This window comes from Oryctolagus cuniculus, chromosome 1 (assembly GCF_964237555.1).
Source record: "Oryctolagus cuniculus chromosome 1, mOryCun1.1, whole genome shotgun sequence".
Lineage (NCBI taxonomy): Eukaryota > Metazoa > Chordata > Mammalia > Lagomorpha > Leporidae > Oryctolagus > Oryctolagus cuniculus.
Genome location: NC_091432.1, coordinates 99,729,308 through 99,744,266, shown reverse-complemented (window position 1 = coordinate 99,744,266; position 14,959 = coordinate 99,729,308). Strand labels below are relative to the sequence as shown.

The following is a 14,959-nucleotide window of genomic DNA, read 5'->3' as shown; positions in this document are numbered from 1 at the left end:
ACCAGTGTCCATATGGGATGCTGGCACTGCAGACAGGGGCTTTAACCCAGTGTACCACAGCGCTGACTCACCTTATTTCAACAGTTTATTTTTTAAAAGATTTATTTTAAAGGCTGAGTTACAGAAAGAAAGAGAGCAAAATCTTCCACCCATTGGTCCACTCCCCAAATGTCTGCAAAAGCTGGAGCTGTGCTGATCCAAAGCCTGGAGCCAGGAGTTTCTTCCAGGTCACCCAAGTGGATGCAGAGGCCCAAGTACTTGGGCCATCTTCTGCTGCTTTTCCAGGTGCATTAGCAGGGAGCTGGATCAGAAGTGAAGCAGCTGGAACTCGAACCCACACCAATATGGAATGCTGGTGCTACAGGCAGCTGCTTAATCCATGCGCCACAGCACTGACCCATGCATGGCCCTTTTTAAAGTAAACTTTAGGAGCTGGCACTACTATGACATAGCAGATAAAGCCATGATTACATTTAACTTTGAGAAAGATCATCCATAAATGCACTGAATGAAAAACTGTTAGTTGAACAGGAAGCTATTCCAACCATCCGTATGAGGAACTCTAAGGCACTGGAACGGAAAGGAAGGTGTATATAACATGTAAAGGAAGTAGACTTTGTAAGAACAGAATAATGACAACCAGTCACCAGCTGTGTGATCCTGAGCAGTTACTTAAACTCTGTGCTTCAGTTACATCTATGTAAAATAGATTTAATAAAGTATCTATGTGTGGGGCCAGCATTGTGGCACAGCAGGTTAAAGCCCTGGCCAGAAGCACCGGCATCCCACATGGGCACTGGTTCTAGTCCCGGCTGCTCCTCTTCCAATCCAGCTCTCTGCTATGGCCTAGGAAAGCAGTAGAAGATGGCCCAAGTCCTTGGGCCCCTGCACTCATGTGGGAGACCAGGAAGAAGCACCTGGCTCCTGGCTTCAGATTGGCACCACTCCGGCCATTGTGGCCATTTGGGGAGTGAACTGACATACAGAAGACCTTTCTCTCTGTTTCTCCCTTTCACTGTAACTCTACCTCTCAAATAAATAAATAAATAAAATCTTTAAACAAACAAACAAAAAAGGTTATTGAAAAGATTTAATAATAAATGTAAAATGTTTAGAAAAGTGGGTGGCATAAACACTGTAAATGTTGGCTACCATTGTAACATCAGCACTTTCACTATAACTACTACTAATTCTCCTGCCACAATAACAAGATTTGTGAAAATTAAATGCAGGAATGAGAGAATACTAAAAATGGTTTAATATGGGAAAGTCCTAAACTCTCAAATGATGGTAGTTCCTCCTCCCATCTTTACTCCTCAGTATAACTCAAAATATAAACAGTACTAAATCCTAAAACACATATAGGTCAAATGTCCAAAAGTCTTCTTTAGAAAATTATATGAAATATAATCCCATCCACATTTTTTCCTGATGTGTTCATGCTTCTTCTGCCTATAGATAATACAAGATGGCTCAAAGACTTCTGACTCGAGTGAAGAATGGAGGAATTACTAACCCAAGAAGAAATGTCAGGGGAAGAATGAAATGGAGTTGGATACTTTGGTAGAAGATGAGCTCAGTTTTGTGCTTAAGCAAATGTAGAAACTATACTTCTTGGCCTTCCAGTCTTTTTCTGTGTCCTCTCTTTATTTTAAATAAAAGTTAGTATACTACTAAATTGCATTTTATTTAATGTTTTCCCCTCAAGTCTCTAGAAAATGGAAAATTAGTGTCAGTTTCTCACAATTAGGAGAGATAAGAGGAACACATTATTTTAAAAAAGGTAAAAGTGACCGGCACTGTGGCGCAGTGGGTTAAAGCTCTGGCCTGAAATGCCAGTATCCCATATGGGCACCAGTTCTAGTCCCGGCTGCTCCTCTTCCAATCCAGCTCCCTGCTATGGCCTGGGAAGACAGTAGAAGATGGCCCAACTCCTTGGGCCTCTGCACCCGTTTGGGAGACCCAGAAGAAGCTCCTGGCTCCTGACTCCAGATCAGCTCAGCTCCAGCCGTTGCAGCCATTTAGGGAGTGAACTAGTAGATGGAAGACCTCTCTCTCTCTGTCTCTACCTCTCTCTGTAACTCTTTCAAATTAATAAAAATAAATCTTTAAAAAAAAAAAAGGTGAAAAAAAAAAGTGAATATAGGTTTAGTTACCTTTCCCTGCTCTAAGCAGTATATAGAAAACAGGGTCTCTTAATGTACCATGTTGGTTGTCCAGACCCAAATAAAACACCTTCAGTTTTATCAAGAAAGCATTCCCTAACAGAAGAATCCGTTCTAAAACAGATTTCCCAGTACCGTGCTAGTCTCTCTCACCTGTAGCTATGGCAGTTGTTTCAAAGAACAACAAATGCACATTAGGAATAAAGTGGATTACAGAATAGAGTAGTTTAATTTTTCAAAATGTCTTTGGGGTTTAGGGAGGTGTTACAGGCCAGGAATGAAGAATGCTATACAGATTTTTCTAGAATTTATTATCACTTAAAAAAATCTGCACATCCCCTATGGAAGCTTAAGAGTGCTTTTTTGAGCAATGAGGTCACCTATTGCAATTCCATTTTATAATCCTGAGAAAAAGAATATACATATATATAATTTTTTGTGCAAAGACTGGATTTGGCATCATGTTGAAAAATAAAAATGTTCAACCACATGAAAGTACACACACACACAAAAGGCCCAGTGTTGTGGCATAGCAGGTTAAGCTAACGCCTGTGACACTGGCATCCCATTCGGGTTTGTGTCCCAATTGCTCTACTTCTAAGGCAGTTCCTTGCTAATGGCCTGGGAAAGCAGCCAAACATGGTCCAAGTGGTTGGGCGCCTGCCACCTACCCATATGAGAGATCAAGAAGAAGCTCTGGCTTCGGCCTGGCCCAGCCCTGGATGTTGAGGTCATCTGGGTGAGTGAACCAGCAGATGGAAGATCTATCCCTGTGACTTTGCCTTTCAAGTAAATAAACAAACATTTTTTTAAAAAGTAAATGAAAATTTAGAAATTCAATGACTTATAAAATGTTTCAAAATGTTTATTTGAGAGACCTTGGCTGTTGCAGCCATTTGGGGAGTGAACTAGCATGGAAGACATCTTCCTTCCTCACCTCTCTCCCCTCTTGCCCTCTTTCAAAACCAAACAAACAAATCCTTACATTAACAAAAAAAAAATATATAATGGGGAAGAAAGGGCACAGATGATTTTAAAAGTTGCTAGTTTTGAATGCTATTATTTTTTGCCTTTTCTTCAACCTTTCCTTTTATCCTAACTCTTCTTGTACTTTTTTCATCATGAAGTTTTAAAAAGATGAATAGCAATAGTAACTACATTCTTTGTTTGCTTTTTAAAAAAACTTTTATTTATTTGAAAGGTCAAAACAGAGAGAGAGAGGGAGAGAGAGAAACAGACTGAGAGACAGAGTGATTTACCATCTGCTGGTCCACTTCCACAATGTCTTCAATAACCAGAGCTGGGTCAGGCTGAAGCCAGGAGCCAGGGAACTCCATCCTGGTCTCCCATGTGAGTGGCAGGGGCCCAAGCACTTGAGCTACTAGTGTTCTCAGTTACATGATTCTAAAATCACAGTTATCAAGTCCCATTAACCAAAAGAACCACAAAATTGCAGTACATATTTGAATATTGGTATTTCTCACTAGGTTCCAGCCACTAACCTTTTAAAGATGTTCCTAAAATAGACCAAACTGGTCACAGTATCTCAAGATCTTTGCCTTATATATTTGTTACTTTAACTAAAACACCTGATAGCAAGGAAGAGATTTATTTCAGTTCAGTTTTAGAAGTTCACTGTCCAAGATCAGGCTGTCCCATTAGTTCAGGCGTCTGCTGAGGCTGGAGTTAGGTAGAGGGACTATCACATGGCAAGCCAGGAAACAGAGTGAAAAGCTAGGCTGAATTCAGCCTCAACAACAAATCCTCTTGGGGTCAGCACTATGGTGCAGTGGGTTAAAGCCCGGGCCTGAAGCGCCGGCATCCCATATGGGCACCAGTTCTAGTCCTAGCTGCTCCTCTTCCAATCTAGCTCTTTGCTATGGCCTAGGAAAGCATAAGATGTCCCAAGTCCTTGGGCCCCTGCACCTATGTGGAAGACCCAGAGGAAGCTCCTAGCTCCTGGCTTCGGATTGGCACAGCTCCGCCTGTTGCGGCCATCTGGGGAGTGAACCAGCGGATGGAAGACCTTCTCTCTGTCTTCCTCTCTTTCAAATAAAATAAATCTTTAAAAAAAAAAAATCCTTTCATGAGAACTACCTTCCAAGGGCAAGCCCTCAGGGAACTAAAATACCTCTGCACTGGCAACACCTCCCAGAAAATTAGGTCAAGTCTTGGCCTTTAATCCACTAACCATTAACATTAATCTATTAATCACTAATGTGACTTCAGTAACCAAGCCCCCAAAACATGGGCCTTTGAGGGACACCCAAACTATCATCCAAATCATAATACCTTAGAATGCAGATTATTCAGGTCTCAGTTCAACATCATCTCAGAGAAGCCGTGCTAAAACAAGCTAAAATGTCCTTCCTCCATTCCTCTCTGCATATTCAAAGTCAGTGTCTTGAGCTGGTAGAAGAAATGCTTTGATTGGCTATGAGAATGAAATTTCAATTCAGACAAAACTGGACTCTTTTAAAAGACCAGAGAGTTGTGGGATATATCTGAAATGCCATCATTTGGCAGGGAAAGAAAATTCAACAGAACATTGTTGAAAACAGTACTTGCGTAATAAAAAATAATAACAGTATCTCCACCTTCTGAACACTCCCAATAACACTATATTCATAACAGCTCTCATTACTAGCAAAAATTATGCAATATATTATTTCGTTGGTGTTAATATTTACCCATGACAATATAAGTTCCAAAGACTAAGGACCTTTGTCTTTCACATTCCCTACTTTATCACTGACACTTAAAATAGTAACCAGCATGGAGTAGATGCTCAGATATTTATGGAATGAACAAACTCCAGTTATACAGATCAATTACCCTTGATAATACTTGTATGTATTCCATGTATTTGACTAATGCTTTAACATAAACTGTACTTTGCTTTGTTTACAGAGTACATCAAGGCACCTATTTTCTTGAACTACTACACCAAGGCAATAGCCAGATGGCTTTTAGTGATACAACTGGGTTTTACCACCATGACCCAGAACCGAAATCTAGTAAGAATACATGTTTACTGTCATCCTGATACCTCCCAGCAGTCTAAAACTCCCCTCCTCCAGTCCACTGATAAGAGATCTCTTAAAGTTTATTCTCAGAATAAACTGTCACATCCTTTTAGTAGCTTTTTAAACAAAGATTTATTTATTTGAAAGTAAGAGTTTCAGAGAGGGAGAGACAATTTTTTTTTTAATTTATTTATTTGAAAGAGAGAGAGAGAGAGGTCTTCCATCCAATGGTTCACTCCCCAATTGGCCACAACGGCCGGAGCTGCGCCGATCCGAAGCCAGGAGCCAGGAGCTTCCTCTGGGTCTCCCATGTGGGTGCAGGGGCCCAAGGATTTGGGCCACCTTCTACTGCTTTCCCAGGCCATAGCAGAGAGCTGGATGGGAATAGGAGTAGCCAGGACTAGAACCAGTGCCCATATGGGATGCCGGCGCTTCTGGCCAGGGCTTTAACCCACTGCGCCACAGCGCCGGACCCGAAACTTTTAGTAGCTTTAATTAACCTATCACCTCCAGAGGCTGGCACTGGCACTGTAAGGTACTGGGTAAAGCCACCACCTGCAGTGCTGGAGTCCCTCCCAGCTGCTCTGCTTCCGATCCAGCTCTCTGCTACAGCCAGGGAAAGTAGCAGAGGATGGCCCAAGTGCTTGGGCCCCAGCACCCATGTGGGAAACCGGGAAGAAGCTCCTGGCTTCGCATCTGCTCAGCTCTGGCCATTGCAGTCATTTGGGGAGTGAACCACGAAATGGATGACCTCTCTTCCTCTCTCTGCCCCGGCCTCTCTGTAATTCTGCCTTTCAAATAAACAAACCTTTTAAAAAAAATCACCTCCAAATTATAGTAATTGATTATTTTCACGGAACATGAGTCTCCCATTTACATTTATCACACAGTTTCAGAGACACTGATTTAAAGCACTATTTCCATTCCCACTCCTACCTATAGCCAACAAAAATTCCCCTTATTTTGTTTTCTCCTCAGTGTCAATTGCAACCAGAACTAGAAAGTTCAGTGGTGTGAGGGAAGGAGGCTCTATGGCTCATGTTCCTCTTGTATGCTTACTTCAGAAAAGGAATTTCCATAAACCCAATAAAAAAAATCAGAAAGAAAATGTAAATAATACATATTACTCTATCCTTTACCCTGATTGTTATTATCACTGTCTGACTTCAGCATAAAGACAGAGAGGCAAAATGGAGGGAGGTCTTCTACCCTGACCTCCGACCCCCATTCACTTCCCAAATGCCTCCAACAAGCAAAAAGGCCAGAAGTCAGGGGCCAGAACTCCATATGGCTCTCCCACATAGGTGGCAAGGACTCAAGTACGTAAGCCATTATTTGCTGCCTCCCAGGGTACACACCAGCAGGAAGCTGATATAGGATGTGAGAGTCCCAACCTGTGACTTAACTGCTGCCACAAACGCCTGCCCCTGCTTTTATGTTCATGGCCTCTCTTCCCCAGAAAAATTTAAGTTATACAAATGCAGGAGTTTACTTGCCTAGTTCAACATTACCTAGTTAGAATTAGAAAATGCTAAGTTCTTATTCAATGAACAAATTTATTTTCCACAGACTTAGTAACCCTTGTTATGGTTTCAATAACTATGGTATCAGCACCAACGTCACTTATCCAAAGTCACCCCACAAATAGGATTCTGAAACATATAAAATTATTCTATTTTATGTGTAAAGAGCCAAAAATAGGTTGAAGGCTTAACAATATCTCACTTTGTTCCCAAACAGTCATCACCATTATCACTGGAACTTTATTTCAAACCCTCTTGCCAAGCACTGAAGGCTCTTCACAACTTTGTATTCCTATATCCTATTTCCCTGTATTCTAGGCTCTATTCTACAACTCCAGGGAGCACCGTCCAGATAGAATGTAGCACAGCATGCAATCCTACTTATACCACATCCAAACTGATCCAGTTTCTACTCCTACCAAACTTGCTCCAAATCACCACCTACAAAAAGTCTACCCACAGGCCAGCACTGTGGCATACTAGGTTAAACCTCTGCCTGTGGTGCTGGTATCTCATATGGGTACCCGTTTGAGTCCCAGCTGCTCCACTTCTGATTCAGCTCCCTACTAGTGCACCTGAGAAAGCAGTGGAAGATGACTCAAGTGGTTGGGCCGCTGCAACTACATGGGAGACCCAGAAGAGCTCCTGGCTTTGAACTGGTCCAGCTCTGGCCATTGTGGCCTTTTGGAGAGTGAACCAATAGATGGAAGATCTCTCAGTCTCTCCCTCTCTTTGCAACTCTGCCTCTCAAATAAACAAATAAATCTTAAAAAAAAAAAAAAGTCTACCCATTCTTCAAAATGTAGCTCTAATGCTTTCTCCAAAAAAACTTTCTTGGACCAAACTACCTGAAATTATTTCCCCAATCAGTGAAGGACCACAGAGCAGTTGTTCACACATCTCATATTTCTACCTGATAGTAAACCATTAGTGCCTTTTCGTCTCCTTTTGTATATGGTGAATACTCAAAGAGCACGGAACCTGCCTTAATGTACCTTTGTATTCTTCATGGTGTTTCACACATACAGGTGTCTAATAAATTAAACTCTTCTAATAACAAATTCTATAGCTACTTTGAATTACTGCTTTATCTTTCCATTTGCTTTCTTCTCAAAGGATAAAAAGGCTTCCACTAGAAAAAGTGCACTTCATATTTCAGTTTAAAGCTTGGATTCTCTTGTGGGTTGGTTGTATACCATTAATCCCTTGTGTCTCTCTCTAGATGTCATTAAGAGAAAGTGACAGTTCTTGGGGAGAAGATCTTTGGCAAGCTAGCAAACCAACAAGTAACCAGGCAGGGAGGGAGAGAGGAGGGGGGAAGGAAAGAGGAAAGAAGCATGCACTAGCTATTAAGGAATGAACATCAAGCTGGAAAGACGTCACAGAATTGGAACCATCAAAGGTATCAAGGAGAGTGAGATGGTCAGAACTGTGTTTTGGTCTAGAGATCAGATCAGATCAGAACTAAGATAAAAATAGTGAAATCACGGGAGTTAAAACTTGTCCCAGAAAAAAAAAATACAAAGATGGAAAAGAACTGAAGATTAAATCCTAAGGAATAATTATACTGGAAGGAGGGGGGAAGGTCAATGAAAAACAACAGTGATTTCAGAGACAGTAGACCAAGGAAAGAGAAGCAAGCAGCTGTATCAGAAGAGAGGATAAATGTTACCAGAGAAAAATCAGGTTGCTAGCACTCTTAAGACTGACAGTTTCCATATAATTGGAGGGGGTGGTGAGCCTTATCCCAGTCAAGGAAAAGAATGAAATATTATAAAGGGAGCAGGTGGGAGCTGCTTTTCCAAAAAATGTGAGTCAATAAAGACAGAAAAGGGCAAAAGTTTGAGTCAGAAACACAGTACAGGTTAAATTTCTATGAGGAGACGCATGAACTTTCTTATAATTATACAAGTGAGAAGAAGGGAGCAGGAACTAGCCACCAAGTCCTGGGGGGAAATGAGGGCTAAACAAGAACAGGTAAAAGGAGGCCAGCGTCGCGGCTCAATAGGCTAATCCTCCACCTGCGGCGCTGGTACCCCGGGGTTCTAGTCCCGGTCGGGGCGCCGGATTCTGTCCCGGTTGCCCCTCTTCCAGGCCAGCTCTCTGCTGTGGCCCGGGAAGGCAGTGGAAGATGGCACAGGTCCTTGGGCCCTGCACCCACATGGGAGACCAGGAGAAGCACCTGGCTCCTGGCTTCGGATCAGCGCGGTGCACTGGCCGCAGCGCGCCAGCACCAGCCGCGGCAGCCATTGGAGGGTGAACCAACGGCAAAGGAAGAACTTTCTCCCTGTCTCTCTTACTGTCCACTCTGCCTGTCAAAAAAAAAAAAAAAAAAAGAACAGGTAAAAGGAGCCAAGTTAAGAGCTGGCTCTGGGAGCAGGTGTTTGGTGCAGCAGTTGGCACTTGGGATGCCCACATCCCATAAGGGAGTGCCTGGTTAGATTCCTGGCTACTCCACTCCTAGTCTACCTTTTTGCTAATCCACACCCTGGAAGGCAGCAGATGATGGCTCAAGTAACTGTGCCCCTGCCCCCCCCGCATGCGACCTGGATGGAGTGCTGGCTTGGGCCCAGCCTAGCCCCAGCTGTTGCAGGTATTTGGGAAGGGAACTATGGGGTTGAAGATATCTCTCTCTGAGGAGGCAGTCTTTTGGCCTACCCCTCAAGATACACACATCCCATACAGGAGTGCCTGAGTTTGAGTACCAACTACACTCCTGATTCCAGCTTCCTGATACTGCACAACCTGAGAAGCAGCAGGTGATGGCTCAAGTAGTTGGATCTCTGCCACCCACATGGGAGACCCAGAATGAGTTTCTGGCTCCTGGTTTTGGCTTGGCCTTTCTAGCAGTTGAGGGCATTTGAGGAGTGAGTGGATGGGAGCTTTGTCTCTCTCTACAATAAGGATAATAATTAAAAAAAAAAAAGCTCGCTTGAAAAAAGAGGCAGCTAGGGGCCAGCGCTGTGGCACAACAGGTTAACACCCTGGCCTGAAGCGCCGGCATCCCAAATGGGTGCCAGTTCTAGTCCCGGCTGCTCCTCTTCTGATCCAGCTCTCTGGTATGGCCTGGGAAAGCAGCAGAAGATGGCCCAAGTCCTTGGGCCTCTGCACCCACGTGGGAGACCTGGAAGAAGCTCCTGGCTTCAGATTGGTGCAGTTCTGGCTGCTGGGGCCATCTGGGCAGTGAACCATCAGATGGAAGACCTCTCTCTCTGCCTCTCCTCTCTAACTCTGAATTTCAAATAAATAAATAAATAAATAAATCTTTTTTTTTTTTTTTAAAAAAGAGGAGGCTAGAAAAAGAGGCTAGAGAGATATAGAAAAATCTGTGGTATTGACCAAAAAAGTTAAGGGCATGCCAAACAGCTGGGTAAAATAACGTGCTATGAATTAAGAGAGGCGAGACCAAGAGAGGAGGGGGAAAAGTTTGAATAATGTTGCTTGAAATAGGTAATCAAGTGGAAATGAAGAAAATGAGCAATGAGGACCCAGATAACATAAAACAAAAGGAACAAGAATTATATATTAGAAGTAACCTAAAGGGTGGCACTGTGGGCAGATTAAGCTGCCACCTGCTGTCCCAATATCCCTTACCTCCACCAGTTCCAGCCCCAGCTTCTTGCTAATGTGTCTAGGAAAGTAGCAGAGGATGACTCAAGTGCTTGGGCCCCTGCTCCCTCGTAGGAGACCTGGATAAAGCTCCTGGCTTCTGGCTGTAGCCTGGCCCAGCCCTGGCCATTGGAGCCATCTCAGGAGAGAACCAGAGGATGGAAGATCTTCTTTGTCCCTCCCTCTCTCTAATTCTGCCTTTCAAATAAATCTTTAAAAAAAAAAAAAAGAAAAAAAAAAGTAGGCCTGGTCCTGTGGCATAGAAGGTTAAGCCTCTGCCTGGGGTGCCTGCATCCCATATATGTGCTGGTTCAAGTCCCAGCTGCTCCACTTCCAATCCAGCTCCCTGCTAAAGTGCCTGGGAAAGCAGCAGAGGATGGCCCAACAAGGTAAAGACCCAGAAAAAGCTCCTGGCTCCTGGCTTCCACCTGACCCAGTTCCAGCTGTCACAGTCATTTGGGGGGTGAACCAATGGATGGAAGATGTCTCTGTCTCTCCCTCTCTCTGTAACTCTGCCTTTTGTATAAAATAAGCAAATCTTTTAAAAAAATCTAAAACAGAAGACAGAATTACAATACCAGATTCTCACAAATGTTCTATAGGCACACTTTGTAAACAACAAAAATAAAGTGGTAATTTGGAAAGGTTTTTGGAGATACAAATCCTATAAGTGGTTGATACTTATACATGTCAAAATATACTATACAAATGTATACCCAAAAGATTTTCAAGACCAGTGACAGTCCACTCTTAAACAGAGAATATAATTAGTCAAATGGATATATATATGTGTGTGTATATATATACATGAAAAAGTTGGTGGGGTTTTTTAAAATTTTTATTTTCAAAGAAAGATCCAGAAAAAAAGATCTCACAGCTGCTGATTCACTCCCCAAATGCTGACAACAGCCAGGGCATGGTCAGGACAAAGCCAGGTATCAAGAGCTCAATCCAGGTATCCTGTGTGAGTGACAAGGACCCAACCACTTCAGTCATTATCTGATGCCCCACAGAGTACATATTCCTTAACAGGAAGCTAGAGTCAGGAGCAGAGCAGGGACTGAAAACCAGGCCTATGGATACAGCCTTACATTTAAATGATCCTATAAATTATGTTATAGATCTAACCTGAGAGGATCTCACTACATTTCTCCATGAAGACGAATTTCAGTCTTACCATTTTATGACTACTTTTTAATGTATGAATATAAGACAATCTCCATCCTGACCTTCCATCTTTGGTTATGGGTGGAAAAGATTTTCTGGCCAACTTGAAAAAGGAAACTTTGGTGATGTAGATGTGAGAATCAAATGTCTGCATGTAATTCCCACTGTATTAGTTATATATAATTAAAATCACATAATATATTATTCACTTAGAAACTCTGCCTTTTCACATAGCCAACATCTCATAAAATTTTTACTGATATTTTCAAATGTATCTTTGGAATCTGTCTTTGCATTCACTAGAGTGACTGAGTCACTTACTAGTGTTTTCCAAAGTGTCACTATCTTCTTTTTATATATAAAAGTTTGATTTGGTGCTTTAACTTCTGCCCTAAGTACCCGATTTTCATACATTCAAGCAGTTTTTTCATTCCATAGTTATGTACTGTAGCGATTCAGAATCTCTACAAGGTAAGTACTTATGTAGCATGACTGATGCTGTCTTAGATTTGTATCTCCTCCAAATAATCCTTTGTCAGGATTTATATGAAGTAGAAATACTGACTTACTCTTTAATGAGAATAAGTTTTGATGGAGGGAAAAAGATCTTGTCCTATATCCAGGTAATAACAAATCAAAAATTCACAAAGAATCAGGAATTCAATTATTCCTTAATGAAATCAATAACAGAAGATACTGCTTATATAAACACAGGGATGCATTAACAGTCTTTACAAGTTCAACAAATTGTCTTTCTGATCTAATCTATTAAAACTTTGCTATACTATTATAAACCAAATACTAGAATAGAGTGTGTTCCTTAAAAAAACGAGCGATAGTTCTAGTCACTTACTTTACCACATGGCAGTTATAAACATCTGAATACTAACTCATTTAATCTTCTGCAAGACAGGTGCTTTTTTTTTTTTTTTTTTTTTTGACAGGCAGAGTGGACAGTGAGAGAGAGAGAGAGAAAGGTCTTCCTTTGCCGTTGGTTCACCCTCCAATGGCCGCCGCCCCACGCTGATCCGCTGGCAGGAGCCAGATACTTATCCTGGTCTCCCATGGGGTGCAGGGCCCAAGCACTTGGGCCATCCTCCACTGCACTCCCTGGCCACAGCAGAGAGCTGGCCTGGAAGAGGGGCAACCGGGACAGAATCCGGCGCCCTGACCGGGACTAGAACCCGGTATGCCGGCGCCAAAGGCGGAGGATTAGCCTAGTAAGCCACGGCGCCCACCGACAGGTGCTATTAATAACTCCCTTTTACTGATGGGGAAATCTGGACACAGAGAGGTTCAGAAACTTGCTCATTGTGATACAGCTTGTAAGCGGACGAAATTCAGCGTCTAGTTCTAAACTCCTCACCGCCCTTTTTAAAAGTTGATATATTGCCTCTTAGCAAAATCTGGTCTTCATTTTTAAGACAATCCAATCTACTGGGAGCTAATGTGGGTAAAGCAGCCAGGACAGTGAGGCTTCAACACCTTTTTAACACATTTTCTATTCGATTATTTTCTGTTATTTCCACCCACACTGCCAGAAGGCATGTCGGGTCTACAGGAGGGATGGTCCACCCTTTGTATTTACTTCCTGAGCTAATTACCGCCCTAACCCCTATTTGAGTCAGTACTTTTAAGGCAAAAGATCCGTACTATAAACACAACCATTTTTTCAAAACGCTGATGGAGAGAAATCGCCCCACTGGGCCTAGATCTCCCTTAAGTCTTCTCTCAGAGGGTAACTCTCCTATGCCCTACACTTAGCAGTTGGCATCTGGTTGTGTCCTGTATCGGGGGTGGGGATGAGATGGGAAGAAGTTTCCTAGGACAAAATGGGAAAATAGGAACTCAGGAACAGGGGACCAGGAGGGAAGGTGCAGCATACAGAGAGGCAGGCATTGCTGTCCGGGAATTTCGAGCAGGCAGAACGAGAACAGAAACTGAGGCGCTGGGGGTCGTCACTGAAACCTGTTAAGGCAGCATTTCCTCGGATTTTCCGTGTAGACGTCTTGGACTTGCTGCAGAAGAAACCGAGACCCTCCAAGTGAGAACGGCCCAGCGGGCCAGGGCACACCACGACCGTCGCCGGTCCCTGGAAAGCATCGCTGGCCGCCCGCCCTCGGCCGGCGGGAGGGACGACCACAGCCTCTCGACCCTAAGGCCAGGGACCCGCGTTCCGGTCCTCGGCCGCAGCTTCCCTTCCGGCGGCCAGCCCCGTTAACAGTCCCACATTTCACCTCGGAACCTGACCCGAGCCTTTCCCCAGGAGCTGCCGCAGACGGTCACGGAGGAAAACCCAGCCCGGAGTGAGGGTCTTACCTTTAACAGATTAGACGTCGCCATGTTCCTTCAACTTAGATTCTCGCGAGACGACGCGAGAATTCGTGGCGCTCCCGGCCAGGCCACAACTGGAGGCCGGAGTTCCCGCCGGGGCCCACGGGCCCAGCGGCCCGCACGGGAGGGGGGTGGGGGGCGGCGTGTAGACGGCGCTGACCTCGTCCCAGGCACCCGGAGCTTCCTCTCTCTGTTCCCCCTACATGGTCACCGGAGCTCCCCCACGCCAAAGAGCTCATGCAAATGCTCAGGGAGACGGGACCGACGAACGGTGAGAAGATAATGGGAGCCGACCTGACGTGGAAGAGGAAGCATCGGCTCTACGAGCCTCCCCAGCTCCTCGCGGATCAGCCTTTGCGGTTGCACCCGCAGCGGCCACCGGCAACGAATTTAGCTCGGCTTAGGCCCGGCAGCTCAGGTTCCGCGGCCGCGTCACGTGACGCGGCGGGCGGGGGCGCGCTCGGGAGCGAGCGAGGGAGCCTGGAAGTCTCGGCGGGTCCCCAGGCCGCGGCGAGGGCGGGAGCGCGCCCTCTGCTGGCGGGACCCGACGTTTCCCCTCGCCTTTCAAGTCCAGCACCCGCGCGTGCCAATCGCGGGCTCGCTGTCGGAAGACACGTGATCCCAAAATGCTGGAACAGCTGTCTCCCCCAAGAACTGGCACAGAGGAGGCGCCCCGTCAATACTTGAGGAGTGAATGAATGCACAAATGTGTTGGCTGTTAAAATTTATCTGCAAGAGTGCCTGGCACTTAGATATTCTTTAAAAAGATTGTTGAAAGAGTGGTAATCTTGGATATCCTAAAGGCATGTGGTTCCAGAAGATCCTAAACAATAAGCCCCCAAGTTTCATCCTTCGGGTCACAAACCACTAGTTAAGAGAATAGAATTTATATGTAGAACCTATGAAAGACATAGCATTGTATTATGCATATTTACAAACCATTCATTAGTGCACTCATATAGAAATAGATAAGAATGCTGGGCCAGCACTGTGGCTTAGCAGGTAAAGCCCCTGCAGTGCCAGCATCCCCTATGGATGACGGTTCTAGTCCCGGCTGCTCCACTTCCTATCCAGCTCTGCTATGGCCTGGGAAAGCAGTAGACGATGGTCCAAGTCCTTGGGCCCCTGCACCCAC

General features: G+C 44.4%; 1 protein-coding gene across 1 annotated transcript in view; it reads right to left on the bottom strand.

The window, feature by feature from the left end:
• Positions 1–14,217, bottom strand: part of CUL5 (cullin 5) — a gene marked incomplete at its 5' end in the record, with an annotated part of 134,149 nt that extends 119,932 nt beyond the window's left edge. Inside the window, 1 exon segment of the mRNA NM_001082355.1 lies at positions 13,810–14,217. Within this exon segment, the coding sequence (NP_001075824.1) occupies positions 13,810–13,833 (24 nt within the window).
• Positions 14,218–14,959: the final 742 nt, after the last annotated feature.